The following is a 26655-nucleotide window of genomic DNA, read 5'->3' as shown; positions in this document are numbered from 1 at the left end:
GTGTGGATCACAGAGGCTGGCAGGCCGCGGGGTATGGTTTGTGTGTGAATGTGTGTACTTCAGTGTCGGTGTGCAAGTCAGTGAGTTCGCGGGCGTCTCTGTGATTTATGTACTTGTCTATCTGCCCATCTAAAAACCCTGAAAACTGTTTAGAGAGCGGACGGGTAAAAAGTCTGAAAAATGTCACAGGTTTAGTTTCCACAATGAGATAATGACTGAAATACTATCTGAACACTGTGAGTAGCAGTGCTAACTGAACAGCTAAATTTGCTTACATGCGGAGACTGTTACTGACTGATTCAGAGGCAGCAAGCTGCCCGTTCCCACTAGTTATGCTTCATGTCACTCGGACGTCTTGTTTTTTCAGCATTGATGGGACAGTTATTCGTTTAGGACATCATTTACAATAGCTTTATATTAACAGAGGTAGTTTATCCAGAAACTGTAGTATGTTGCTCGTCTTAAGTGGCTGGCCTTGTGTTAATCATATAACTTAGAATGAAAGAGGACAGTTACTAAAAACCAAAACCAAAAATTCTGTAATTACCACCTGCTTTTACTCTAGATCGGAGTCACTTTGTCAACTTATCAATGAACCTCTGGCTAAACAAATATCAGTAAACTGTGAGAAATCACAGTTTCCAAGAGATTTATTGCTTGTTTTGTCTGAATGTCTGAACCCAAAACATTCATTTTGGAGGCAGTTTAAAAAATCAATATGATCCCACAAGCTTTAGAAAAGAGCAAATAATCTCATGCAACCATAATAAAATATCTCTCAGAGTTTACCAAGTCCAGCTCTTTTGACTGCTGTGATCTCTGTGTGTCATGTTCAGGCATGGCTGAGAATTTGAGGATAACTAGCATCTGGTGTGATCACTAACTGTGCCCAAGCACTGGACGCTTTCTTAACATCAGCAGCATGACCGTAAATCACTGATAAATGCATTTGTAAAATAGGCTAAAATTAAATATACACATGAAGTCTTCAGTCCAGTTGTCGTTAGGAATATGCATGACTAGTCGACTAAACGTTCACATGCTGCTGCCTTTGCTAGTTGGTGCCAGAAATGTTCTGAATGCATTATTCTTCTTATATTAATATACAACCGCATACATGTTCTCTGGATGCTGTTGCTAATCTGCAAACTAATCTGACACCGTGTGCATTTGCAACATTATAAACAGTGGAAAGTGCAGCACATTCTTGCATCATTTAAAACATTACTGACAGTTTTATATAGTTCATAAAATACACACAAATATTAATTTGATTGCATTTTATGTTTAATTTCATCTATTTAAAGTCTCAGTTTTAAAAGATTTCGGAGGGTTTTTTGTCCTTTAGACAAGTCGACTAGTCTCATTTTTTCTCTTGTTTAAGCAACTAGCAAATTAGTTGCCAGGAACATACGTTGTCATCACGATAAAGTGTGGGTGTAAGAGAGAAAGGAAGGAGTTAACACGCTCCTTAAAACAGAAAGAAGAGCAGCAGAGTAAAGTAAGGTGTGCAAACTGAAACATTAAGCTCAGCATGACAGCAATCCAGCGGGGGAGTGAATTGGCGGGTCAGTCATGCTGATGTATGGTGTGACCTGGAATTCATCCAGTTTGTGGAGGTCAAATTAACACCATGATTTTTTTAGAATATGCATGCTTCACAGATTCAGAAAAAACATTTCCTGACAGCCAACATCAGCAACATCCCATCCCTGACCACCCACACCACTGATCATTTTGATGTCTCGACATAACATCTGACAGTCACAATTCACACAACTATAGTTACATATTCAAGTCTCGTTTTAGTATCTATACCAAGTGGCATCTTCCATAGCTGGAGGCTGAAGCCAGTGGTTGATGATTGCAATGATTGACAGCCATGATTGATGGTTAGCTTGCCTGCTGCTCTCCTGAGCCTCTGTCTTGAACCTTTGCAGCTTCTGTGAAAGGAATAGACAGTGACCTTCCCCACACACGTAGCTCCACTGTGTTTGTGGTTAGGGAGTTACATTAATAAGACCCTAACAGGATGCTGTCACTGTATAGTAAATTTAATTTACCTTCCTTGTTAGCGCCATTTATGCCACACCTATGTGAAGGCAATCATGGCTCGAGTAATAGATCTAGCTGTCCACTAATTGCAGGATGTTCAATCCCTGTTCAAGCTCCAGCCTCACTATGTGCTGAAATGCACTTAGCCAAGAAACGGAAACCGAAGTTGCTCCTGATCACTTCAATCTAAGATGGTGCTGCCAATACGCTGCAACTCTGGGCGTCAAACCAGGTCCAGTGCAAACCAAAGGTTATTTACATAGAATTTGCAAAAGCCAAAATCAACTTCTCAATGTTTCTGATGACCACGACAAGGGGCCAGAGCAGTGTGAATTCATGGCTTCAAGGTTACTTTGTTGAATTATGGACAGAGAAAAGTCTACAAGTTCAGCAACATAAACTAGTACTGGTGCATGTACCTATAGTGCTTTAAAGCTGCTGTGTTTCTCAAACTTCTTTGCTTTTTACTAAATGTGCAATATACCAGTAAAGAATCTGAATATTGTATTTTTTTTATTCAAAAGGTAAACTTTCAGATATAGTCTATTCCTCAACTATAAAGGCAAATATTTTTGCTTTGGATTATAGCTAATAAAAATGTAAAGTTCAGTATCTCTGATTAGGATATTTCAAAAAGGCTTTGCAGCATAGAAACTCTAGCTTCTTAAAAGTATTCATTTCACATAGTTAATACTTGATTGGGGCTTCTTTACTGGCAGTTACTGCATCAGTTTTGTGACACGAAGGCAATCACATTTTGATACTCCTGAGGTGTTGAAGCCCAGGTTGTGTTCACAGTGGTGTTTAGGATCAGGTGTGTCTCATCTTCGCTTTGACAATAGCCCATAGATTCTCTGTAGGGTTAAGGCCAGACGAGTTGCCTGGCCAGTCATGCACAGTAATGATATAGTGAGCAAACCATTAGGTAGTAGTTTAGGCGCGGTGGGCAGGTGCTAAGTCCTGTTGGAAAAGTAAATCTGCATGAAGCATCCAAACCTGCCTCTCCTGTGAGATAGCTCTGTTGACTCTGGGCTTGATAAAACACAGCGGACCCACCAACAACAACACCAGCAGATGGCACCTCAAATTGTCACAGACTACAGAAACTTCAGACTGGACCTTAAGCACCTTGGATTGTGTATCTCTTCACTCTTCCTTCAGACTCTATTTATATCTTGGATATAATTTATGTATAATCAATATAGAATAACTGAAGTCTACATGTTTCAATTAAATTACAATAATAATAATAACAATAATAATGAAGCTTTTCCTAAAATTTAAATATACTATATGCTCTAGTATGTTAAGTGTTAAATTGAGATGCCTAACATCAAATGGACCTAATTGCTAAAAATAAAAGTTACTGTACAATAAAAACTAGGCATAAAGTGACTGTGTTGTAGTAGAAATTTTGAACCTGTAAGGTGAAACAGGAAAACAAGATGGTTGTGAGTGGTAAACAAAACGAAATCACTTTGTTCTGTCGATATGACAAATAACAAAAAGGTGTATATAAAGCTATGTGAGTGCACTGTAGGTGATAAACTAAAAATAGCAGACTGAACAAGTTTCTCATAGTTTATTATGAAACATTAGTCTCTGCAGTGCTGATGTATAAACACCTCACTCATCATTTGTCACTTTCCCCTGACATGTTTGTTCCTTCACTGTATATTTCCAATCAAAACTCTGTAGTGAAATGCGGCCAGAAATAGTGCCTGTATCATTTGCTCATTGTGTAAACACATAGCAACTGCCAGCAGCTATTGTGGATGAGCTCGGATATGTGCAGCAGAATGAGGCATCGATTCCCAAAGTCCGCCGGGACCCTCGGAATTGGCTTGAATCTACTTGATTTAGAAAATTCAAAACTGGATATGTTGTAATGACGACAAAAAATTTGAGTGAGAACACAAGAAGGAGCATATGAAGGCTATTCACGATAAGGGATTTTTAGAATTTTTAACCTTGTTAACGAATCCCCAACCCAGGTTTAACTACTGGGATCAATGTTAGATGCAAAAATATTTTTACTTGAGTTTAATTTGCAAAGTTTCATGGTTCTGCAGCCAGTTTAACAGGGCCAGTCTACTGTATTCCTCCTTTACGACTCACAAGGTTTTATTGAAAAGACAGGGAAGGTGACAAAATGATATACATTTTGTTGTATATTGGCTGCATTTCCAGCAGCAGGGGTGGGGTAATTCCCCCCAGAACATAAGAAAAGATGACAGGGGAGCTCAATACTTATTACTGACATGCTGAGTGTCTTTTTCTAAAGAAGCATTATTGATTCCCTGCTGACAAAAATCTGCGTGAAAGACACTTCAAAGCCCACTGGTGTGAGTCACAATTTGAAAGATGAGGCTGATGCTTGGGCTGCAAGATGTTTTAGCTGGGAGGTGAGTTGACAACATATTGATTAAAGCAACAGGTTATCTACAGTATGAGTAGATATGCACACACACACACACACACACACACACACACACACACACACACACACACACACGTGTGTAAAGTATCTTTCATATAACCACGATTACAACCACATAAACCAAACAGCTGTGTATCAGTCAGAGCTGTAAATGCAGGGCAGCCAGGGGACTGATCTGGCGTTAAACCTTGACATACCAGCAAATCAACTGACTGCAGTTCACACACACACACACACACACACACACACACACACACACACACACACACACACACACTCAAAACAAATAAAAAGGAAAAAAATAAACTTTTTTATTGGATGCCCAGAAACGGTCAGTGATCAAACTCCAACTACCAAAAGAGCCACAGTGATTTAGTGGAGCTAAAATCCATTATGGCTCCATCCAAAGGTAATGACTTCTTCAAGCCTTCCAGCTGATTCTTCAGAACAAGTGTGGGAGGGGAAAATACACACAATGTGGTCACATCAGGGGCTTTATTACAAAGCAGCATGACGTCTTGAAAGAGTCCACACTGACATCACCTATCTTTAAGTCGTACAGTATAGTAGTATCTCTTATTTCCACTGAACTACATCAACGTTGCGTATATATATGTTGGAGTTATAGTGAATGCTCAATTTAACTGTGGAAAAAAATGCAGGTGGCAAAAAGCTTTTTTCTCTGTTGCGCTGTACTGCTATTTTATCAAAAGCTTTTTTTCCACAGATATTTCATCGGTTTTTCCTCACTTCCTGACTGTAACAAAATAAATATGCACAATTTTGCTATTGCATTCACACTCATGACCTTGAATGTTTTCGGTGCTGAAGCACATCATCAAACTCACCTGCTGAACCCTGAAGTCCTCATCAATACACTGCATAGTTAAGCTGATAAGAGACACTTGGCTGGCATTGCTATGTCACTTGTAATGTTTATGAGCTTTTGTCAGTTTTACAGCTTTGTTAGTCCTCTTTCTGAGATGTGTTGATGACTGGGAATCTCCATTATGGCTCCAATATGCTGACAAGGCAACAGAATCCTGAATCATCTACAAATGGCACTGTGGAAAAGCAGCACTGGGTTGTCTCTAGACATTTTCTCTTATCTCTGCAGTATTGGCTGCAAAGCTGGTAACTACTGTTTCATTGCACGCCTGCTGTGTTTTCAGATATCTTACATAAATACACATACACATATTTCCACAATACTGTGCCTTGTCCACCTACCTGCCCCGCCAGGTAGCCAGTTAATGTTTTAAAGTGAAACGAAAGTAAATATAAGAACAAACAAATGAGCACGGTACAGCACAGTACCAGATACAGGAACTGACATCTACACATCCTTACATGGTGCTGACATTTATGCAAGAGACTAGTATATTTCAGCAATGCTAATGGTTCAACTTGGTGATTTGCTCAAGCTTCAAAGTGCTCATTTTTCCCTCACTATTACAGTCATTTATAAAACTATTTGTTATCTTGAATGAGGCAGCTAAACTTAAATTACTCTAGGAAACATTCTGACAAGAGAAAAATCTATGAGAAATGCTTTTCAAGTGTCTGAACAGAAATTGTTGAGAAATGTGTCTTGGAGCAAAGCGGGGAATCTTAACATACGGCATGAAGCAGTAAGTGTTGATGGAGAATTGCATGGCACTTAGTGATTTAAAGAAGAAAAAAAAAACCCGGAGCTGAAGTTGTACCTTCCCATCAAGAATTACCTTTCCGCTTCTCCTTGGAAAGGACTAAAACTGAATTTGAGCAACCTTTTGCAAAGAGTTGAGCATCGAGACACACTAACCTCTAAGTGTTGACAACAACATGAAGCACTGCCTCTCCTTTCAATAGATAGTAGGTATAAAATAAAGGTAACATTGTAAACCAGATCTCTGGCAGTGAGTTCTCCACTCAGATTTATATTGATTTTCTGATGCTGCATATATTAAGTTGTGAATCAAATAAAAAATGACAATAGCAACTCATACTTGGGGGCGTAAATAAATATCACACAGGTCTGCTGGGTGTAAAATACATTTCCACCTACTGAATAAAGACATGAGAAGGTTATAGTAAAGCAGAAGCTTCTTTAACAAGCAGCTGTAGCATCAATGAAATCTTATCTCGTGTAGACAAATGCAGAAGGTCCAACTGCTGTCATGCTGCATAAAAAAACCAATTGCTTTTGCTTTTATTCCATAAACCTATTTGTTAGGAAAGCTAAAAATAAAAATAAAAAGTCCCTATGACATTACAAACATGTCTATAAAGCCTCATTAACTCTGAGACTCATCCTTGATTAGAGCCAGCTTTAGGCCAGTGCAATAATTGGCATCCTCCAAATAATTGCAGCAGAGAGTTCTTTACCGAGGTAGGTAACGAACTCTAATCCTGTAAAGTGCTTAATTAAAAGGTGGAAGTGGCTAATGCTACTTACACTATACACTGTACTTACAGTGCATATGAAGAACATGCATGGTCTGAGGTGCGGGTCATGATTGTATGCAATTAGAAAATATTTGGATTAAAGAAGGAAAAGGGACAAATGCTAGAAGCTGACAGAAACAAAAAAAAATCTGGATACAGAATCTGCACACCTTGTCATAAAGTGACTCAGGAATTGTGTCTGTTCTGAGTCATCCACAAAAACAACCCACCACAAACCACCAAACACATGCAAATGCTCAGCCCATAAACTGGTCAGGAGATGTGGTTGGCTCCTGGGCAGGTCAACGCTTGAACCTGGACCAGCGGGACCTGAGCCACTGCCGCCCCCTCCTCTCCTCTCCGAACTGCTCTATACGCCTAAATCATCACTAAGGCGCCTTTTTCCTCTTCTACGACGCCAACGCTGAAGAGATAAGCAAACCTGGAGCTGAACCAAAGTGAAAGCTCAGCATGCACAAAAGCCACATTAATCCAATTGAATTCCTCATCATGATCGACAGCCCCAAGTCCATTAATTAATTCATGATCCCTTCTGTGATCGCCCTACATAGCATGCAGCGAATATACAGACGGGTCTCAAATTATGGGAAAAACTCAAATGCTTGAGCCCTGTGGTGGTTTCCAAGGGGGCATTTTGGTTGCATGCCCTCGGCCCACTTGTCTTGTTAGAAGGAAGGGTCATTACAAAGTTGTTCAGGGTGATGAAACATTTCTATTCTAATGGGAGAGGTCTTTTCCAGGATGACAATGCTGTTGATGAAAATGATGTGACTCATACGCTATAGCATTCCCTGTCACGAGACCTCAACCCAGCTGAACTCCTGTGGGAGATTCTGGACCATGTGTTAGACAGCTCTCTCCCCTACTGTCATCAAAACACCAAATGAGAGGATATCCTTTCAGAAGAATTATGTTCAGTCCCTCCAGTATAGTCCTGAAGGCTCAATCAGGAGAAGCACTGAAGCTGTTCTGGCAGCACTTTATTAAGACGATTCATGTTTGTTTTTTAATTTTTCACTTATTTGTATAAGGCCTATGCACAGTATCACGATGGCAAGTGTACTCTCCTCTAGCACAGATATTGATTTGTCTTTATGCACAGACATTTATGGATAGCACCCAGTTACATGTTGCATACAGCAACACAAAACAGTCACAAAGACAATTTATATCCGATTCCAAAGGGACAAAAAAGCATTATTATTCTAATTGAGTTCTCTTGAGGATATGACTAAAGAGCAGCAGTGGTTCAGTAAACATGCAGTAAAAAGTAGGACTTCTACAGTAGCCGCACATGTACATTTTCTAGCGAACAAACGTACTGAAGAGAAGATTAGCTGGAGGAATGGATTCTGCACAATGATGCAACTGCCAGAAAGGCGAAAAACAAAGCTAACTGTCTGCCTGACGATCTGCTTGTCTCACTATCTGTGTAGACTTACCTTTCATACCGAATTTGGAGCGCCGGCCGTATTTGTTGATGAGAACAAAAAGGACTAGGAGGAGGACGCAAGCAAAGCCCGCCAAACCCACAGCAATGGAAACCTGCAGAAAGGAGATGCTGTGTCAGATTCACGCAGCCATCAGAGGAATGTGTTCACATCATAATCCCTTCCAAATTTCTGATCACCTTAAGCAGAGTTTAAGGGACTAGATTTTGACAACTGCTTTCTTGTAGATTACACCAGTGTGGAAGAAAGTTAAAATCTGTCCTGTTTGTGATGTGTTCTGGTTGACAGAATGTAATTTAAATACGATTCTCATCTACAGCCAGACTTACTGTATGATGTGACTCTAAGTGACTACTGCTGCTGCTTTGGAAAATCCTGCTTATCCTCCTCATCAAAACCTGTTATTTTTGATTTAAACTGAATAAACCAGGATGTTTAAAAATACAGCACACAACTTCTTTTTATGGGTTTATCGTCACCTACAGGTGATGATGAGAACCACACACAATATTTGATTTTTGCTGCTCTGGATCTTTCATTTTTTTAAAAAAGTAATTGTTTGATGATTGCATTTTGTATTTTACAGTGAAAATCGGACATTACTCAGTTACAGTTTACAGTCTGGTTAAGCAATTTAACTCAAGGTCAATTAATCCATGTTTATTCATATTATGCCATTTAAACAGAACTAGAAATTTTGAAACTTAATAATTTGTTAATTAAAATCCACATAAAGATACTGTAGTTTTTGTATGGCAAATTCAATATTGAGGTAGCCCAACACTGTTATCTGTAGTCAAAATAATCCCACAAAGAGTTGTGTTGAATCCAATATAATGTTATTAGGTAGACAAAAGGTATATAACGACACTGACACAGAACCAAAATGAAACTCATGTTATACTGCATATAAATATGTATTTATCTGAACACTGTTGGATAATTTAAGTACGGAAACTGTGTGCCAGTGTGCAACACCGTTTGGCTATGAAACCCTTTGGCCAGAAGTGACCACATAGGTGAGAGTGATACGATAAACTATTGCCCAGTATGGGTAAGCTTGGTAGCCTGGTGCATCCATAGTATTTCTGGGTACATCACACTGATACATTCTAATTAGTACATATTAATATGCAAAGAGAATGCTGTAATTTCACTCATCAAAACTGGAGCATAGATGGGCTTTTAGTACAATTAACTGTGTTCCAAGCCATTATGTCTGTCAGACAACAATATGCAATAAAAATACTCGTAAAGGGAGCAACGCCACAAACACTAGCGGAGGCGCTGCCTATAACTAGTGGCTTAGTTGGCACCCACCTGTCACTCAAAGTAGTCTCATCATCAATATGCATAACGTCAAGCTTTAATGAAAATTACTAAAAAGAACAATAATGACAATAATCTGAATAAAAAATATTACTAAAATGTGAAAGGGCGAGCTATAACAAATTTCACCCCCATGTAGTTGTTATGACAGAAGAAACTATCTACAGTGACCAAAACTGTTGATAGCTGTAAAGTTGTAGGAATTGCAATTCTGTCTTGTATTTATATTTAATGAAAGAGCAACTTAAGCAAGTAGAGCAAAAAATAAAAAATAAAAATCAGAGGGTATTTCGATGGATGGTATGTGTTTTTTTAACAGCCTCTGTAGTAAAGCTATAACTGTAACATTAGGTCTAAAGCTAGGGACCACATATTTTTCTAGTTTTATTAATTTTCCCTAAGCAAAAATTCTAAAACACCATCAGTGGCAAATTTGGCAGCAAGCAGATGTAGCAGCAGAGACGCAGTGATGTTACTGCAGGGTTTTTTTGATTACAGATACTTGAGCTGGTCATTGCAGGAAAAGTACGGGCATAATTACCGCTAACAGTGTGTCGCTTCCATTAGGATATGACAGGGAAGCATGGATGTACAAGTCCCGGAAACTTTCCACCTCAATAACAGCAGCCATTATTGATGTTATTGGAGTTTCTGCTAGCACATGTCAACATGTGTGCTATTAAAAAAGTCTATTAAAAGCACATTATTGAAATCCAGTGGAATAACTCACCAGCACTGGTTTCAGAAACTGTACAAAATCCCCACGTTAAATAACATTTCAAAACAGCATCATCCACTGCAGGATACCATCATCAGCATCATTAAAGTCCAAACATATAACTCTGACTGTAACATTGTTTGCTGTGTTGTAGCCTTTGAAGCTCAGCGCTGCATGTCAAGGCAAGCAAATAGCCCTGCAAGGGGTCTTTGACAAATAAAAAGTAGTTTATGCTTGTGTTGAAACACACATCAGCTTTCTGCTGAGACCAGGGGCCCCATCTTTAGCAGCTGTTTCATCAACATCATTAAGGAGAAAACTCACCCCAAATGTATCTTCGTCTGGTGGTCTTGGATGTGGCGGCGTAACTGCAACACAGAAGCACAAAAGCAGACATCAGTGGCTGTGGTAGGAAAAAAACACTCTAATGACTGCAGTTTACTGCAACAGTCCTTTTAAAGTAAATATGTATAATGATTTTACACTTCATACTGTGTATTCTCAGGGAAAAAAAGTACAAAACAGCGGATAAAAAAGAATAAGCAGTTTTTTTTAATCTGCAGTGGTGTTATTCCACTGCATGAACCTGTTTATGCACCCGTTATCACACTAAATAGGCGAAACATTTACACGGGTTAAAGCACAGCCTAACAGACTCGAATTAGGTGACCTGATGTGCTCTCTAGTATATATAATTGAGAGCATATTTTCAGTATCTCCATGAAGCCAAATGGTGTGATTAATGTTTTCAGATGGGTCTCACTGCCAGCTGAAAATATCCATTTGCAGTTTTCTCATTTGTGTGTGTGTTTAACATAAACTGCTGGAAATAAATAGTGTACAAATGTTGTGCCTCAAAACATAAACAGACTTTGCCCTCCTTTTAGAAGCATTTTGACACAAGCATGAAGCGTGTCGCCTTCACTTGTTTGATCCATCAAACATTGCTAGAGACAATGTCGGCGACCAGAGTGTGTGTGTGGTTTTTTTTAATATAAATTTTGTGGTGTTGAGTTAAAAGTCTGTAGAGGAACAAATGCATATTCAAATCTGACACCTGTCACAAGTTTCCTACCAAAGCCTGAAATTTGCCATCCAGTCAGACTCAAGTCTCACATAAAAAGTAACAAAAAGACATTGTGAGTTTTTAGAACAGTTGAACAAAGACATGGTCGTGCTTGCACATACGAAAGACAGAATAATTACAACAAGCTGCTTAGCAATTATACACAATTATACAAGCAGAAAAAAAATCAAAAGAAGGTAACACAATATTGACTGACAAATATTAAATCAGGTAAAATGAAATCAGCTGAAAAGGGCACAAAGATTATATAGCCGCACAGGACGTCAATTTTCTGTTGTACTCAGCTCAAGCTGCAGAAATCTGCGGTCAGCAGGACTAATTTCTTCATGTTTAAATACTAGATGTTGCACCTATACACACAAGAGTTTGGCATAGAGAGTGTCATGAGACAGAGCCATGAAATGAAATGAACTTGTGCTCTAGTCTGAGGCTTCCAGCCAGGACATCAGAGAGTAATTGTGGGCAAATTAATGGCCACATGGTAGACTGGCTGCTACTGGCTCAGACACACTGAAGTGCGAGTGTGTGTGTCCTAACTACCATCTCCCTCCAAGCCTTCATCCCTCTCTCCTCTCCTCCCTCTGCCCTCCTCTCTCCTCATCACTGTTAGTATCAGCCAGCCTGTCAGTCTCTCTTGTATGGCTGAACTCCCTCGCGCTCTGCTGCCATAATGTTTCACACTCTAAACACCTCTCCCTCACCTGCCTCACTCCCAGAAGCTGCGTGACTGTGTGCATGTATAGCAACGTGATGTCGCCGCCTGCCTCATGCAGCTCGCCGCAGGGTCAGCATCCATCCGTCTCCATCTCTGGCCATGCTGCAGCTTTATAATACATTCCTGATTAGAAAGAATGGCCTCATATGGAGATGGAAGAAGATGCTGATGAAGGTCAGAGATCAGGCGAGCCCACTTTGTTTAACAGTGAGACGGCCACAACAGCCTGAGGCCAGGCAGCACATCGCACATCGGAGATTTATGATGCAGCGAGAGTGGGCCGAAACCATTGTTCCAGCAATATGACTGCATTTACACTACACTGCTTCCCAAACAATCGCACATCAACAGCTAACAGGGTTGGAAATTCACCTGCTTACACTGTTGCTGGTTATTTTTTAAAAACTGAATTATCTATAAGACTATCCTTTTTTTACTTACTGAAGTGTGCCTATTACAAATGTTTTTATTGTTATTTTCTGGTTTTCATGCCCCAAACTGTTTTCTACTATGGGAGGAAAGGTCTAGAACAGGGTTATCAAACATAAGGCTTGTGGGCCAGAATCGGCCTGGAAGAGACTCCAATCCGGTCCACTGGACAGCTTTGAAAAATGTGAAGGAGGGTATAGATTTTGGACTTTTAACTCTGTTTTCATAAGTTTTGCAGCATTTCCTACTGATAAAGTGGTAAATCTGGCCCCAATGAGCAGAAAAACTCACTATGACAGTGCATGTAATGTTTGGGAATGTAGGAGAAAAACCAAAGCTTCCTCTGAAATATCAAATTTCCTGTAATAAAAAAAGGCAGAGAAGTGTCTGCTGAAATTTGATGGCATGAACCACTGAGAGACAGCTGTCCTGGTTTAGAGACCCAACTAACAGTAACATAAGACATGGGTGTGTAAAGAATCACGTATTTGTTTAGTGTATAGAGTGATCATTAACCATGTAAAATGAAATTGGATTTTTTTTGTCTGGGATCCATGATTTAAATAAGGAAGATGATAATGCCATCTGACATTAACAACACAATCAGAAAACTGAATAGCAACACAAAGTGAACAAATTTCTCCACTGTTACCGAGTCAGTTGTGCTCGTCAAACACAAGCAGTGTGTGTGTGCGCACATTTACCAAACAAACAGGAAAAAAACAAAGCTGAACAAAAATTTGACAGGCTTACATTTGAAAATAGACACACTCACCTTCTTCCACCGGGTCTGCAAAAGAGAAGACAGAAAAAGTCACGCTATGTCAATAAATTGACACAAGGTATTAACCTTGCAATATTGACCATAAGGAGAAATTTGCCAGTCTTTGTGGGTTTAGGCCCCCTCCCTGTGAACTCAGCACGAACCGCAAGTGAACAATCTACCTGACTGAACTGTGGATGAACCCTGGCGGCTGTAAAACCAGCAGGGATCAACCGTGCAACCTGTGCCCTGTGAAGGAAGATTTTAATAAAAAGTAAATGCTCCCGACAGAATTTCCAACAGCGACGCAACCTGTGAGTCATACAACAGGTAGTTAAAAAAGAAAAGCAATCCAACAGTGATGCTCACTCCCAAAAAGTGGGCCGAGCCAGCTCTTAAGGGAATCGGAGAGTTACTTGGCAGCATTTTATTCTTTCCTCTTTGATTCTTATTTAAATGCAGAGGAATGAAGAAAGGCAATGCACAAACACTGAGCGCTACTATCATTTGTATAAAGGCCTTTTTCCCATGCGTTCACTATCAGTGCTGCCAAATGCACATCACTTGCCACCTAGAACGAAATGTCTATAAAAAGTTGTTATCCATTCACCTGGCTCATCGGGGTTCTCGAGGAAGTGACCATACACCGTCTTGGTGACCGTTCCCAGAGCGTTGCTGGCCTCCAGGGTATAGTTGCCATTGTTGATGTGAGTTGGGTTCTGGAAGGTCAGACAGCCCTCGAGATAGTCCTGGTAGAAGTCCATTTCGGTCCGGATGTAGTCATTTTTAATAATTTCCTTCTGTTTGTGGAACCAGCGCAGCTGGGGCTGGGGGTAACCCCGAACCGTGAATTCAATGCAGGTATCAAGCCGCTGCTCAGGCTCAGCCAGTCTCAGGATGACTGGAGGAACTGCAGTGGGAAAGGAGACATTTGAAACAATGAACGCATACCTACACACATTCACACATGAAGGAGCAGATCAAAAGTTATTTGCTTATTAAAATCCTCATCAGTCTGCCTGTTTGGTGTTTGACATAATACAAGCCCTATATGCTGAGAAATTTCCACAGCCCTTGGGGTGGTGAAAACCTGTACTAATTCTCTGAATAACCGTAAAAAAATACAGCAGCATACCAAACAGCGCAGGCTTGTTCTGGGGAACAATGACATTTACAGGCAGGTTTCTTGCCTGGGAGTGGCAATGAGCCTTTTACTGGGTGCTGCATGTTGCAGAAGTACATTGGATTGGGTGAAGAACAAAATATATAGAAGGTCTCTTCGGGCTTGATATAAACTGAAAAATTTCCTCTGCTTAAACAAGCACAGAGCTCCTCTTTCCTGACATGCAGCAACACACCTCTGAATCAACAATGCCGCCAAGCTGAGAGGCACTTTGTCACTTTAATATCATCAGATACATTTCATAAACAATTCACCCACTGATTTGTCTACGTAATGAGTGAATTTTGCTACTACAGAATTAAAAGGAAATATTTGGCAGTCAGTATTACCTGGCAGTGCCTCTCTGTCACCTCCACCGCTCATACGCACACGCATTCGTGATATCATTGATAAACCTATTTATTCAATTAGATCAGGGTTGCAGGCATGATTTAACGCGGTCATTCAGCCTCACCAGTGAGTCTCCACCTGCAGTTTCACAACCGAGAGTGAGCAGTTTGTCACTGCGATCAAAGAAAGTGATTGCAAAAGAGAGCTGCTTGTCAGATTGTCAACATGTTCCAGAAATTCCCTACCCCGACACTCTCCTAGTGTCAGAAATAGCGTCAATTCGTGTAGCTTTCTAAGACGGTCAATCTGGCTTTCACACCCACTCCATGTCTTGACTGGCCAGCTGTGCGAAGGTGAGAAAGTAGGCATGGGTTTAAACTTTTCTCTCTTTCTTATTTCTTACACAATCATTTCTGCTATTTTTCATGTGCAACACTGAGGTCAACACTATGGATCCGTTCCAAGAGAGACTGAGTCTTATCTATATCCACGTAGTAATACTTTGTCTGCATCTCTGTGATGGTTGGCCATCCAGTGATGATTTTGGAAGAGCTAAAAACGCATTTGAGCGTAACACAGCTGTAATTGTAAACACTGCAATCATGCTTAATTATTAGCAGTAATACACTGTGACTAATTAATTTGAAATGCCTGCCAGATAAGCTGATAATAAAAGTTACTGTCACTTTCAGCTCTGTCACTGATAGCTCATGTTTTCAATCCAAATGATCGCCCTTTAAAGACTTGAACAAACTATTTATTGGTGTGTGAAAGCCGTCATTTAAAAAAAATTGCTTTGGTGACAGACAATAGTGACAATGAAGTCATTCAACTGAACTAAAGGCTACGGCTTGTGTATGTGCGAATGGGATGGTGTGGGGGCGTGTGCAAAGCTGTGATTTTGAGTGCAACAAGAAAAGAGAACAGATGACAGTAAAGAAACAGAGGAGGAGGAGGAGGAGGAAGGAGTGAGGGTGTCTATAGAACTATACAGCCTAAAGAGAGAAAAAAACAGACAGAGAGGAAGAAAAAGAAATTTTCTTGTTGATGGACAGTTAGTGACTGATCCATTTTCCCCTCAGCTCGGCTGTCAGCTCAGTCTCGGTCAATACAATATAAGTCATTACTGTGCCACATAGCAGTCTATAACTACATGGTGTCCTCGTGGTGCTCATACAGATGACAAGCTTTGATAACTACATGCGTTTGATCAGCAAGAACATTGAATACAAGGCTAGTTGTAATGTTATCTAGTGGTAACACTGGTGGTGTATTTCAAATGCCATGTTCCAGCCTAACTACAGATACGACATCGTGGCTGGCGGTGACAGGGGAGGCAACAGCTTCGTGGGACAGATATTGCTTCATATTCCCCGGGGCTAAAGCCCATTGCGATTAAGTTTAACCTGTTAGAAGCAGCACCTGTACATGTAGAGTCACAGCAGGGATTCAATCACATAATTTCCCCATTAATTATCCTTAATTAGAGATTACGCCCTGCTCTACCTGTACAGCTAATGAGGGAGCAGAGCTACTAATACAGGTGTAAATTAGTGCCATACTCTTAATAGAGAGCTACACTTTGGCTACGGCACTAAAGGAGGAAAACATGTGAGTCCACGCTGCTGTAGAGCAGCTATTGTTCCACACAGCAAAAGAACAATGTGCCTGCAGAATTTGCATTGTGTTTAATTACGGTTTCACTAAAATAGGGAACTCATCTTTGAATGCAGAGAATGTCACTTGACGGCTGGTAATTTCGCTGTCAATCAGATTACTCCCTAATCAGAGAAGCAGTTTAAGCTATTTTATGACATTTCCAGAGACAATAGGCTGCACAGGGGAGGAAATGTAATTACCATCAGAGCATGTGGTGAAAAATTAATAAGTTAATTTGCAGCACCAGCAGAGTGTCAACAGGAGAGAAAAAAAAAGCCTGGGGATGTACATCCATAGACTGTCCATGTGGAGGAAACCCTGAAGACTACATGGTACAAAGTCAATCTGTCATTCTAGCATGGTCCTTAGCAAGCTCTGCTCCAGTAGGGAGTGTTTGAATTGGTGACAAATCTCCCCTGTCCTGTAGCATGATGCATCGCAAACAGCTACAATAGATTGAGTTCTACAAGAGGAGGCTTGCTACAAAGAGAAGGATGTCAGGCACCTTTGATTAATACTGGCTTTGAATACACTGTCCCAAATCTGCCCGGGGCCAATCCACTGGGTAAACTTATGTAAGAGCTCAAGTATATACTGTAACTCATGGTTGGGATATTAGAAATACGTTGGAGTGGTTACCAAATCATTGCTTTATCATAGCTGAGGGTGAGACTCCTTTCTCCTTTTCTTTCCACTCAGATCAAGGCAGAGCTTTCATGTGGGCTGGAGGGTACATTCTTGCTAATTAGCTACATCAATTTCACTTGGTTTGTAGCTGTGCAACACCTCATTGCATTCTAAATGTACCTGCATAATTTGGCTGTTCTGCTTGATAAAGAAGTTTTTTCCCCCCTGTTTTAAATTATTCTCTCAGACAGTCAGTGTCATTAATACATGATATATTCTGTCCCCAACATAAGCCCATCAAAGCTGCCATGAAAGACATTTTATGCACAAGAAAACCACCAAGAATTCTTGGCTCCAAGCATTCATACTGCCCACACTTGATTTAAAGTTTTAATTAAAATGAGATATTTTATAGAGCAATTTATTATATTTTTGCGTTTTGGCTGATTGAGCATCAGAACAATTCCACATATCTTTGCATTTTTATTAATCCACAGTGTTCGGCTAAGGAACTCCTTTTTCAAAATGTATAGGCTCATATTACATACATTTACTGCATACATATACATTTAATGCTTACATTTATTCATTATGTCTTAAAAAAGATAACAAGAGCAGTATTACATGTGCTATACACTTATTAGTCGCTACAATTTTAGGACTGGCACAGAATTTACCATCACATCGACTATTATGTGCTATAAAGTTTCTGCAATAAAGCTGCAAACAGTTCAAATGCCATTTTATCGCTGATACTTTGAAATTTTCTATCTTTTAGTAAACTGGATTATTAATTGCACCAAATCTCGCAGATTTTTACCAAACCATGACAGTCCCCAGACAAGCTGATGGCCTCCAGTGTAGATAAACCACTTGCACAGTGGTAGGTAACAAGATTTCATTCCAAGTAATCACTAAACCAGCAGGCTTTACTGATTAATGTCTTCAACAACAGAGCAACATAATTCCAAATTTTAAGCATCTGAGTCTTGGTTAGAAGATCCATGACAAGTGAGGAAATAAAATTTAATAACCAAGAAACAACTACTGAGGGACACAATACAAATGTTATGGTGACTTCAGTCAAGTGTTAAGTATTCCTGTTATAGCTGGGTTAATTGGGGTTGTTTCCCTCTAACTGAGCAAACAACATGATAGATTAACATTTTTTTCAGCCATGCTAGCAGCATGGCTTTGGGCTCACCACTTGTGTCCACACGAAAATATCTCATCGACTACTGGAGGGATGATAATAATTTTTTGTACAAAAAGAGTACTGCTGAATATGATATTTCCCAAATCTTTCATCTTCTGCAATCTTCAGATGGAAATACATTCTGATTTCTTAGAAACTGACAACTGACATTCATGTTCCCCTGAAGATCATATAACAAATTTTTTCCATTTTAGTTTGCTTTTCCAAACATCCCCATTCTCATCGGACGCTCTTTGTCTTGACAGCTGATTATGGAAAGTTAGCATGCTGCCACAGTAACAAAAACAATCAAAAACTGTGAAACGCTGTCAAAACTTTAGCAGGTTAAAGTTAGCTGCCAAAAAGGTTGAAGGCTCTTATACCATGTTTTCATCTAGTACTGACATGTTATCTCTATGTAGAGAAATTATCTGGATTCCAGCATTTGATTCATGGTTCTTTGCATTACAACTTATATTCTGTATGTTGACTGACTTTACGGATTTTAATTATCTGCTAATCCTTAATATTTACAACCATATCCATTTCTGAAAAAGCATAAAGCTGATTATGGTTAGACTATTTTTTTTTCCCGCAAATGCAATTCCTCTTCTGCTCTCCACACAGACTGTTTAACGGCATACAAACCCTCTACTCAAGTGTTATTGGTCAAAATTACTCAGACTAGTGGACTAAAAACATAAACAAGGAAGCTTAAGGTACTATTTTTTACACCTTGCCTACAGATTCTGTATATTCATATGCAGATATCTGCTTATTGAGACTGCACCGCTGTCTCTCGCAGGTGTACAGAATGGGTTTGTTGCAGTGTTGTATTAAGATTTGCCCAAAGAAAGATTATAGCAGTACTGCCTGTTACCCCATGCATGTGTCGTTCCTAATATGCGAAATATGGGAGGCAGATCATTGATTGGATCAGGAGTTAATCAGATGTTGTGACCCCATTTAAACTGTAGTGAAAACAATAACCAATCAGGCAGAAATTCTGGCAGAGTTAGGTGACCTGTCAACTTACAGGGTAGATTTGATTTCCTAAGAGAAGAGGCCATGCTTTACAGAATACTTCTACATTTGGCTTAGATCCGAACACAGTGAGAGCCTGAACACCTCCAATTTTTGGACAAAACTTCAAGCCTTTAGCATTTGTTTCAGTTAAATGATCTGGCTACAGATCTTAATAACTGAAAATGAAAATTAGTCAGCGTAAAAGAAAATCAGCATGTCTTTTCACTGTAGCAACACATTTTCCTTAACATTTGACATAAAATCACTGCAAATTGAAAGCAAAGGCTTAAAAAAAGAATTAAAACAGCCCTTATGCTTCTTTTTTTTGTTAATTGCTCTATGTTCTTGTTGTCATTGTTTACTGGTAATATTTTTCCACAGTGTGCACACAGTATATTCATCTTTTTTAAATAAAAACTGAATGCAGTTGTGATTCTTAATGTCCCACCATTAACCTCGATGATATTAAACATAAACAGCCATGCAGATTATGATATTAGTCAAACTAATTAGTCATAATAGGCAACTATTTTATTACAACATACTTACCTTCACTTAATATGGGCAGCATTAATATAGACCATGAATGGCAAAGCACTAAGGCAATAATTTTCTCTTTATGCATTAATGCAAATGTGCATAAATTAATGTGTCAGTGTGTTTACAGTGGGGCTAAAAATCTCCTGCTACAGTGCCTGGACGGAGTTTCAATAGTATTTAAATCACAGGAAGCGTCCAACTTACACTGTACGTTGAGCTGGATGGAAGAATTGGTCATCCCCACCACGTTCTCTGCGATGCAGGTCAGCTGGAAGTTGTTGTCATCTCGGCTGATGTTGAAAAGAGTGAGGTTGATAGAGTGGATGTTGGGCCAATATACGTTTGACTAAGGGAAAAGTGTGAGAGGCACAGAGAAAACAGAGGCATTTAGGTACCTGAAGGATATACTGTACAGCAAATACCATTATACCAGTGGGTTTTAAATCTTTAATTACTTAATTAAAATGAAAGTTAATTATTCATTAGTTAAATTCCTGTGGAAGGAAACGTAATAAAGTCAAGAACTACTTGATACCTGTGGGAATTAATCACTTCCCTGTCTGATTTCACTGGCATAGATCTAGCATAGCAGGAAGAATGTAAAGAGCAATATTATAAAATTTTGCAGTACCTGGACTAATTACCACCCTGCTTTTCACCGTTAGGAATCTAATGGTGAAAAGCAATCATGCTTCCTTTCTTGCTTTTAGTTGTTCAGGCTCTTACTCCCAAACACTTCACTCATCCCGAAACAGCATCCTTCTACCCTAAAACATCAAGCCTGAGGCTGAAGTAGCTTTCATCTGTAAAGTCACTGCAAGCATTAAAGACACAGATGACAAATACAGTCACACAGCAATTTCAGAGACTCCTGTTCTTTTCTTCTTGCTGTTTATCTCTGCAGTTGTTATTGCTGCAACGTCCCTGGGGCCTTTCTCGGGGAGCGAGATTAGTCGGCTAACAGGCTCACCGTGGGTTCAACCCAGGCCTCTCTGTCACAAAAAAGTTGTTTGTTTTGAGCAATTTTGATTTTTTCCCCCCCCAAATCTGATAACCTTTACTGCACATCTAATCACAGAATCATAGGTTAATCTTGGACCTGGTAAAAACAAAAAGTCTATCCACATAGTAAACAGTTTTAGGTTTCCCTGTCAACATCATCTAAATGCAAAGACATTATTAGCAGTGAACCAATCAGATTGTTAAACTTGTTCCTGTTTCTTTGTTATACACAGAATATATAGAAAATTGTAGATGATTTATCTTTAGCCTATTTTTTTGGTTCTTCAGCATTTGCTTAAAATTTATCTGAAACTTCTGTCAGGGCAATGAGTCTTAGAGCTTAATCCTACAAGAGTGTGCGCTTACTGACACCTCAATTTACCACTGAGGCCTTTCAAGGTGAACTACATACCTGAACTAATTTTGTGTTACAAGTAATTTATGAATCTGAAGCTCCGATGTGCATAAAATACAATACAAGCACCAATAATTAAAGTATAGAAAATGTAAAAACACAGTTTAGTGCAATGCAAAACAAAATATGAGGTGTAGCAGTGAAGGAGAAATCAATCATTAGATTGTGCTCAAAGAATTAAGTTATCATAATGAGAATTAACAGGATTATTTCAGCTTAATAACTGTATATTAGCCTGAAGCAATGTTTGAAAAGCAGGCAAAAAGAAAAACATTTGTTGGTGTAAGGCAATGTAATTAATTTAAAAAAAATCTTTAATATGTTTGCTGTTTTTAGTATATATGCATGTCTAACCAGATGTGTGTTGATGGAATGCAGGCCGCTGACAGTCCAGTCTACTTCAGGCAGCGGTGATCCGGATCCGTTACAGCTCACCGTCACATTGTCACCCTCCATCACCAAAACACTGCTGTGGCTCACACTGATCTCTGGTAAGTCTGAAAACATACACGTATACACGTTACTGCACGCCTGTCGCCATCGGTGTCTACATACTTTCACACCAAATCAATTAATCACTTTTCATTAATGTAATAAAATTAGTACAAAGGAAGCAGCGGGACACACATCCAGATACAAACACTCACACGCTTGCACAGTGTCACAGGGATGAGTCACCGCCAGGAGATAATACTGCAGAGACTCCAGCCTCTGTCAGAATCAACACACTGCTCCTCACATCAGATTCACCCTCTGAACTCTGTCACACCTCCTCCCTTTCCTGTCTCAACTACTCTCCTTGCTTCTCTTCTCATTCCTCTAATTCACCTTTAACCCCTCCCTTCCTTCCCCTGCTTTCGTGTTGCTTTGTCGTCAGCCAATCTTCTTTTTTCTGCCTTACTCCTCTTCTTACCACCCCTCCTCTGCTGCTTCTTCTTTCTTTTTTATTTTTTTTCTCCTTTCTAATCACAGATCTCACCTTTCCCTCCTCCTCTTACACTTACCACAGTTGTGGATGTACATGTTCTCCAGTCGTATCTTGGAGGCTCCATTCCTGCAGTACAACTGCTGTGTGTTAAGCTTTGCTTCTCCTCTTTGATGCCACAACTGGATCCAACGGATGTCACAGCCGCAGTCGAACACCACACCATCCAGACGCCTTAAAAATAAGCATAATTAATATCAGTAACAGACAGAATAAAACACACGGTGAGCAGTTACAGCAATATTACAACAACATAAAGAGCCTTAACAACAACATGAAAGCAAAAAATGTATTATTACACAAATAGCAGCTAATGTTGCTAATGTTTTTTCACATGTGATTTCCACTGAAAATAGCAGCAGTACCAGAAACAAAGAATATATAGCATGCATCTTCCCGATATATTAAAATACACCAAGTGTAGTTCACAGAAACACAGATGTATCCTTACACAACTTTACAACTATGACACTCACAGACAGACAAATGTAATTATCACAGCAGTACAACTGAATTATCTGCAGTGGCTTCGTGCTAAAATGGTAGCCTGCTGCTCAGGAGTGAAGTTAAATATTTTTAGAAGTGTGAACAAACCAGAGGTGTTTAAGGTGTTTTAGTCAGGCAGTGCAAGCACAGGAAGCCCAAATGTTGCACATATTTTAAAATCATTCAATAAAGATAGAACTTTGCACATGCGATACGAAACACTAGCAGCCAAAAACAAATACTACAAAATCATAAGAGAACTTGAATTACTATAATTTTAGCAGTCATTATTTGTGCTTGTGGTTTATAGTAAAAAAAAAAATCTATGTAGGGCAGGAAAGGGTTATACATATCCCAGAAAGTAATCATTTTAAAAATCAATGGTAAACCTTCAGTTCCTGTCACCGGAGGTAAAATGCATTACTGCCAAGCTCTGCATGAGCAACAAGGCTTCAGGCAATACAACTGCATGCAAGGAAAACGAGAGGAGCATTTTTACCACAATCTCAATCTAATCAGCGAGCAAATTAACATCAATCACAGATCAATTGATAGCGACTGATCAAACAATATCCACCACAGATGTACCTTTTCTAATGTTTTGTAAAAGTCAAATTAATTTGAGTCAGCAGACAAGAGGAAAAACAACGAATGGCTGTACTGAAGGATTCAAATGTGAGGAGGTCAAAGGTCACAGCAGTGTTCCGGCTATCAGTCTCAGGCTGCATTAGCGTCAGACAGGTATCACGAGGTTCCACTGTGCATACGTTTCAGTCTCACAGACGGGTGCACCAAAGGGCCACATTATTCAACACAGTATGCCACCTCTGCATTTTGCATATGTCCAATTTGGAAGCTGTGATTGGTCAATTTAGTCAAGATGAATGCCTGTCCAAATGCCCTTGACAAAGGTCAATAAGATATTGCAGAAAGCATGAATAATGTATGGACTATGTCTACCACTCAGTATAAAGTAATGAGAATAGATTCCCACAGGTGGATCTCAGTTATTATCACCTGCCCACTGGATCTTATACTGTATCACTATATGTCACTATGTGACAGCTAACTCACTGAGCCCACTGGTCCTTCCACCGCACCAGCCAACTGTAAACTTAATTTCCCTTTAATTACAGCAGCAGAAAACCTATTCAAAATATTAACACTTATTAGCAGTAAACATATATAATTATATTTGACATTTTTATCATTATACTTTTACATATAAAAAAAAATGCTAGACGGGCTATTTTTCCCCAATGTGTGATAAAGTAAGAGTGAGAAAGGCCACAGGTGAATTAATTCATTTAATACTGTACAATGCTGCCAAGCTTTGTTGTTGAGAAAAGTCATATACTTAAAATTTACTAACTAATAATGTCACTTTCATTACAGTTATTAATTTGATTATTAACTGATATTTCAAATCAATATTTTAGTGTATTTTATAAAATACCACTGTTGAGGTGTTTAATGACATGTTAACGTTTACCCACTACTACCACGGATGGCTGCTGGTTACATTTACCATTGCAGGTGTACCTTTTTTGTTTTTTCTTGATTCAATTTCTATGTGGAACGTTTGAAGGGAAGATTAAGTTGCAGGATTTTTATCACTTATATATTCAGCTAAAAAAAATAAAAAATAGTACCAAATATATATTCATTCTGGAAAACTGCTATGCTTATGAAAGAGCCTTCATCTGGTTCCCTTCCAACATGAAAAACTGCAATAAAAAGGAACTTATAGGATATTCATACATTTTACCACTGCAGGTTTGCTCTCAGCTAACATCTCGAGCAGAAAATCTATCTTTCTTACTGAAGCGATAAGACAAAGTACTCAAACTAAGATGCCAAGAAGATTATAAATAAAATTAAATTGATTGTATTCACTTAGATGTTGATCTTCGTTTACTGTAAGATGTTTTATTTAATGGTGCTTTTCTTCCAACAAAATTACTTTAGAAAAATTCAACAGCTTATAAAGGCAATTCTAAACTCTAAGGACAATAACCGCCTCAGAATCACAATTCGAACTGTAATACAAACCATAGCTCGGATTTCTTTTCAGGACACATTTAGGGAAAGACAGGTACCTCCCCACATCATGGTGCTGAAGAGAATTTCAAGGTTAAAGGTTTTCATTTAACGCTGAGCAAGCTGAACCACAAGGGATCAAAGCTCACCAGAGTCGGGCGGCTGAGGCTTTCCCTCTTGTACTGTAATTATGGTCATTATTAACAAGAACCACCACCTCAATACATTACCCACTATTCCTCTGGGTAAAGCTGATCGGCGCCTGTACAGATACAGCTGAAAAATGAGGGATGTCAAACCTAAATGGGAAAGCAGAAACCCGGCATTTCAAATGTGTGCCCAGCCTGTGCACTACAGTAACAAAGAACCATTTGAGTTTAGAGTGCTCCCATCTAAACAAGCAATAAGACAACAGGAAAAAAAAAGAAAGCAAACTGACAGCTGGAAGCTGATACATGTCTGAAGGAGAGCAGATTAGACTTAGAAAAGAACAAAAGCAAACAGCAGTGTGACCCCAGATATAGAGAGCTAACAGCATGGCGTTTCCTTCAAGCTGGCTAACGATCCACCCTGCTACTCCAGAGAGGAGGTAATGATCACCACCGGAGGCTGTTTTTCTGGGAAATGTACACACAGGTGCTTTAGCTGAGGAGCTGTGGATCACAAGCAATGATAAGCCATATACTTCATTGTTGTTCGCGTGCTTTGATCTCAGCTTGAATGCACTGCTTCCTCTCCTTTTACTGGAGGAATTATTTTAAGTTTTTAAATCCTATGTGTTTAATAAATCGCCTTATTTGGCTTATTTTTACCACAGTGCTGAGCTGCTGGGTTTGACTAGGTGTTGTTGTTCCTGGCTTTGTGGTAATTCAGTACAAAGATGTTAGTCTATAAATGCTCGGGTTACCGGTTTAACTGGCTTTTGCTTACTTCAGCTACAGATGTTAATGTCTCCAAGAAGAAATGCAATATTTAGCTGACTTCTAGCTAAACCACTTTACTGATAACAAAATAAAATGGCTGAGTGGAGGATAGTATGAGGGTATTTACGGTAACAGTTATTGCCATTTGGATGCCTTTTTACCATAAAACGGTAAACTGTTACAAGACATGCCAAACAATGACCCTAAAACTTTTGTCTTTGGAAGGACGCAAACATGTAGGACTAACATACCTAGCTCTGTTATATCTCAAGTCAGCATGAGTACTGCTGCATACAGTGCAGTGTAACCATCACCTCCAAACACTCGAGTACAGAACACTGTACTCCTCAGTGGTTAGTATCTTGGCTACATAGTAGAAAACAAGCGACAAAAAGTATTTGGTCAGTAGGAGGAAGATAACATGTTGATGCCACTCAAAGCTTGTTTTCTTGTTTGTTTGTTTTGTTAACAAGGCCTTGTATTGTTCATGTACTGCATTTTGGTATTGTTTGGTGCGTGTGCAAGATGGTGGTGTTGATTCAGTTAAGGAATCTAGTGAAATGTAGCAACGCAGTTTTTGAGTCATTTCAAGTGATTTTTGCCAGATATCAGAAAAATTACATTATAATTTACAGCATAGTATACTGAATCTAGAGTATACTAAATGAAGTATCTATATGAGATGGAGTGTTACAGCTACTTCTATGGAAATAAAAGTAAGTATGCTAGGTTACCTCAGAAAAGCATTTTTCATAAGCTGTGTGAATGTTATTATGCAGTATTGTTGGGGTTTTTTTTGGGGGGGGGGG

At 39.3% G+C, this 26655-nt stretch overlaps 1 protein-coding gene across 3 annotated transcripts in view; it reads right to left on the bottom strand.

Moving 5' to 3' along the window:
• Positions 1–26655, bottom strand: part of ntrk3b (neurotrophic tyrosine kinase, receptor, type 3b) — a 221752-nt gene that overhangs the window by 93211 nt on the left and 101886 nt on the right. Inside the window, exons 5-11 of one of the 3 annotated variants that reach the window (XM_005913047.3) lie at positions 22417–22571; positions 21767–21909; positions 20200–20341; positions 14046–14345; positions 13448–13462; positions 10766–10809; positions 8395–8488 (exon numbers count right to left, since the gene is read on the bottom strand). In XM_005913047.3, the coding sequence (XP_005913109.1) occupies positions 8395–8488; positions 10766–10809; positions 13448–13462; positions 14046–14345; positions 20200–20341; positions 21767–21909; positions 22417–22571 (893 nt within the window). Of the gene's footprint in view, positions 1–8385; positions 8489–10765; positions 10810–13447; positions 13463–14045; positions 14346–20199; positions 20342–21766; positions 21910–22416; positions 22572–26655 lie in introns of all 3 variants that reach the window. The other 2 variants (XM_005913046.3, XM_005913048.3) reach the window with 2 other exon arrangements.

The sequence above is a fragment of the Haplochromis burtoni genome, unplaced genomic scaffold (genome assembly GCF_018398535.1).
Source record: "Haplochromis burtoni strain Fernald_Lab_line unplaced genomic scaffold, NCSU_Asbu1 Contig_2, whole genome shotgun sequence".
Taxonomy (NCBI): domain Eukaryota; kingdom Metazoa; phylum Chordata; class Actinopteri; order Cichliformes; family Cichlidae; genus Haplochromis; species Haplochromis burtoni.
Note: the sequence above shows the minus strand (reverse complement) of the source record. Positions and strands in the feature narration are given on the sequence as shown.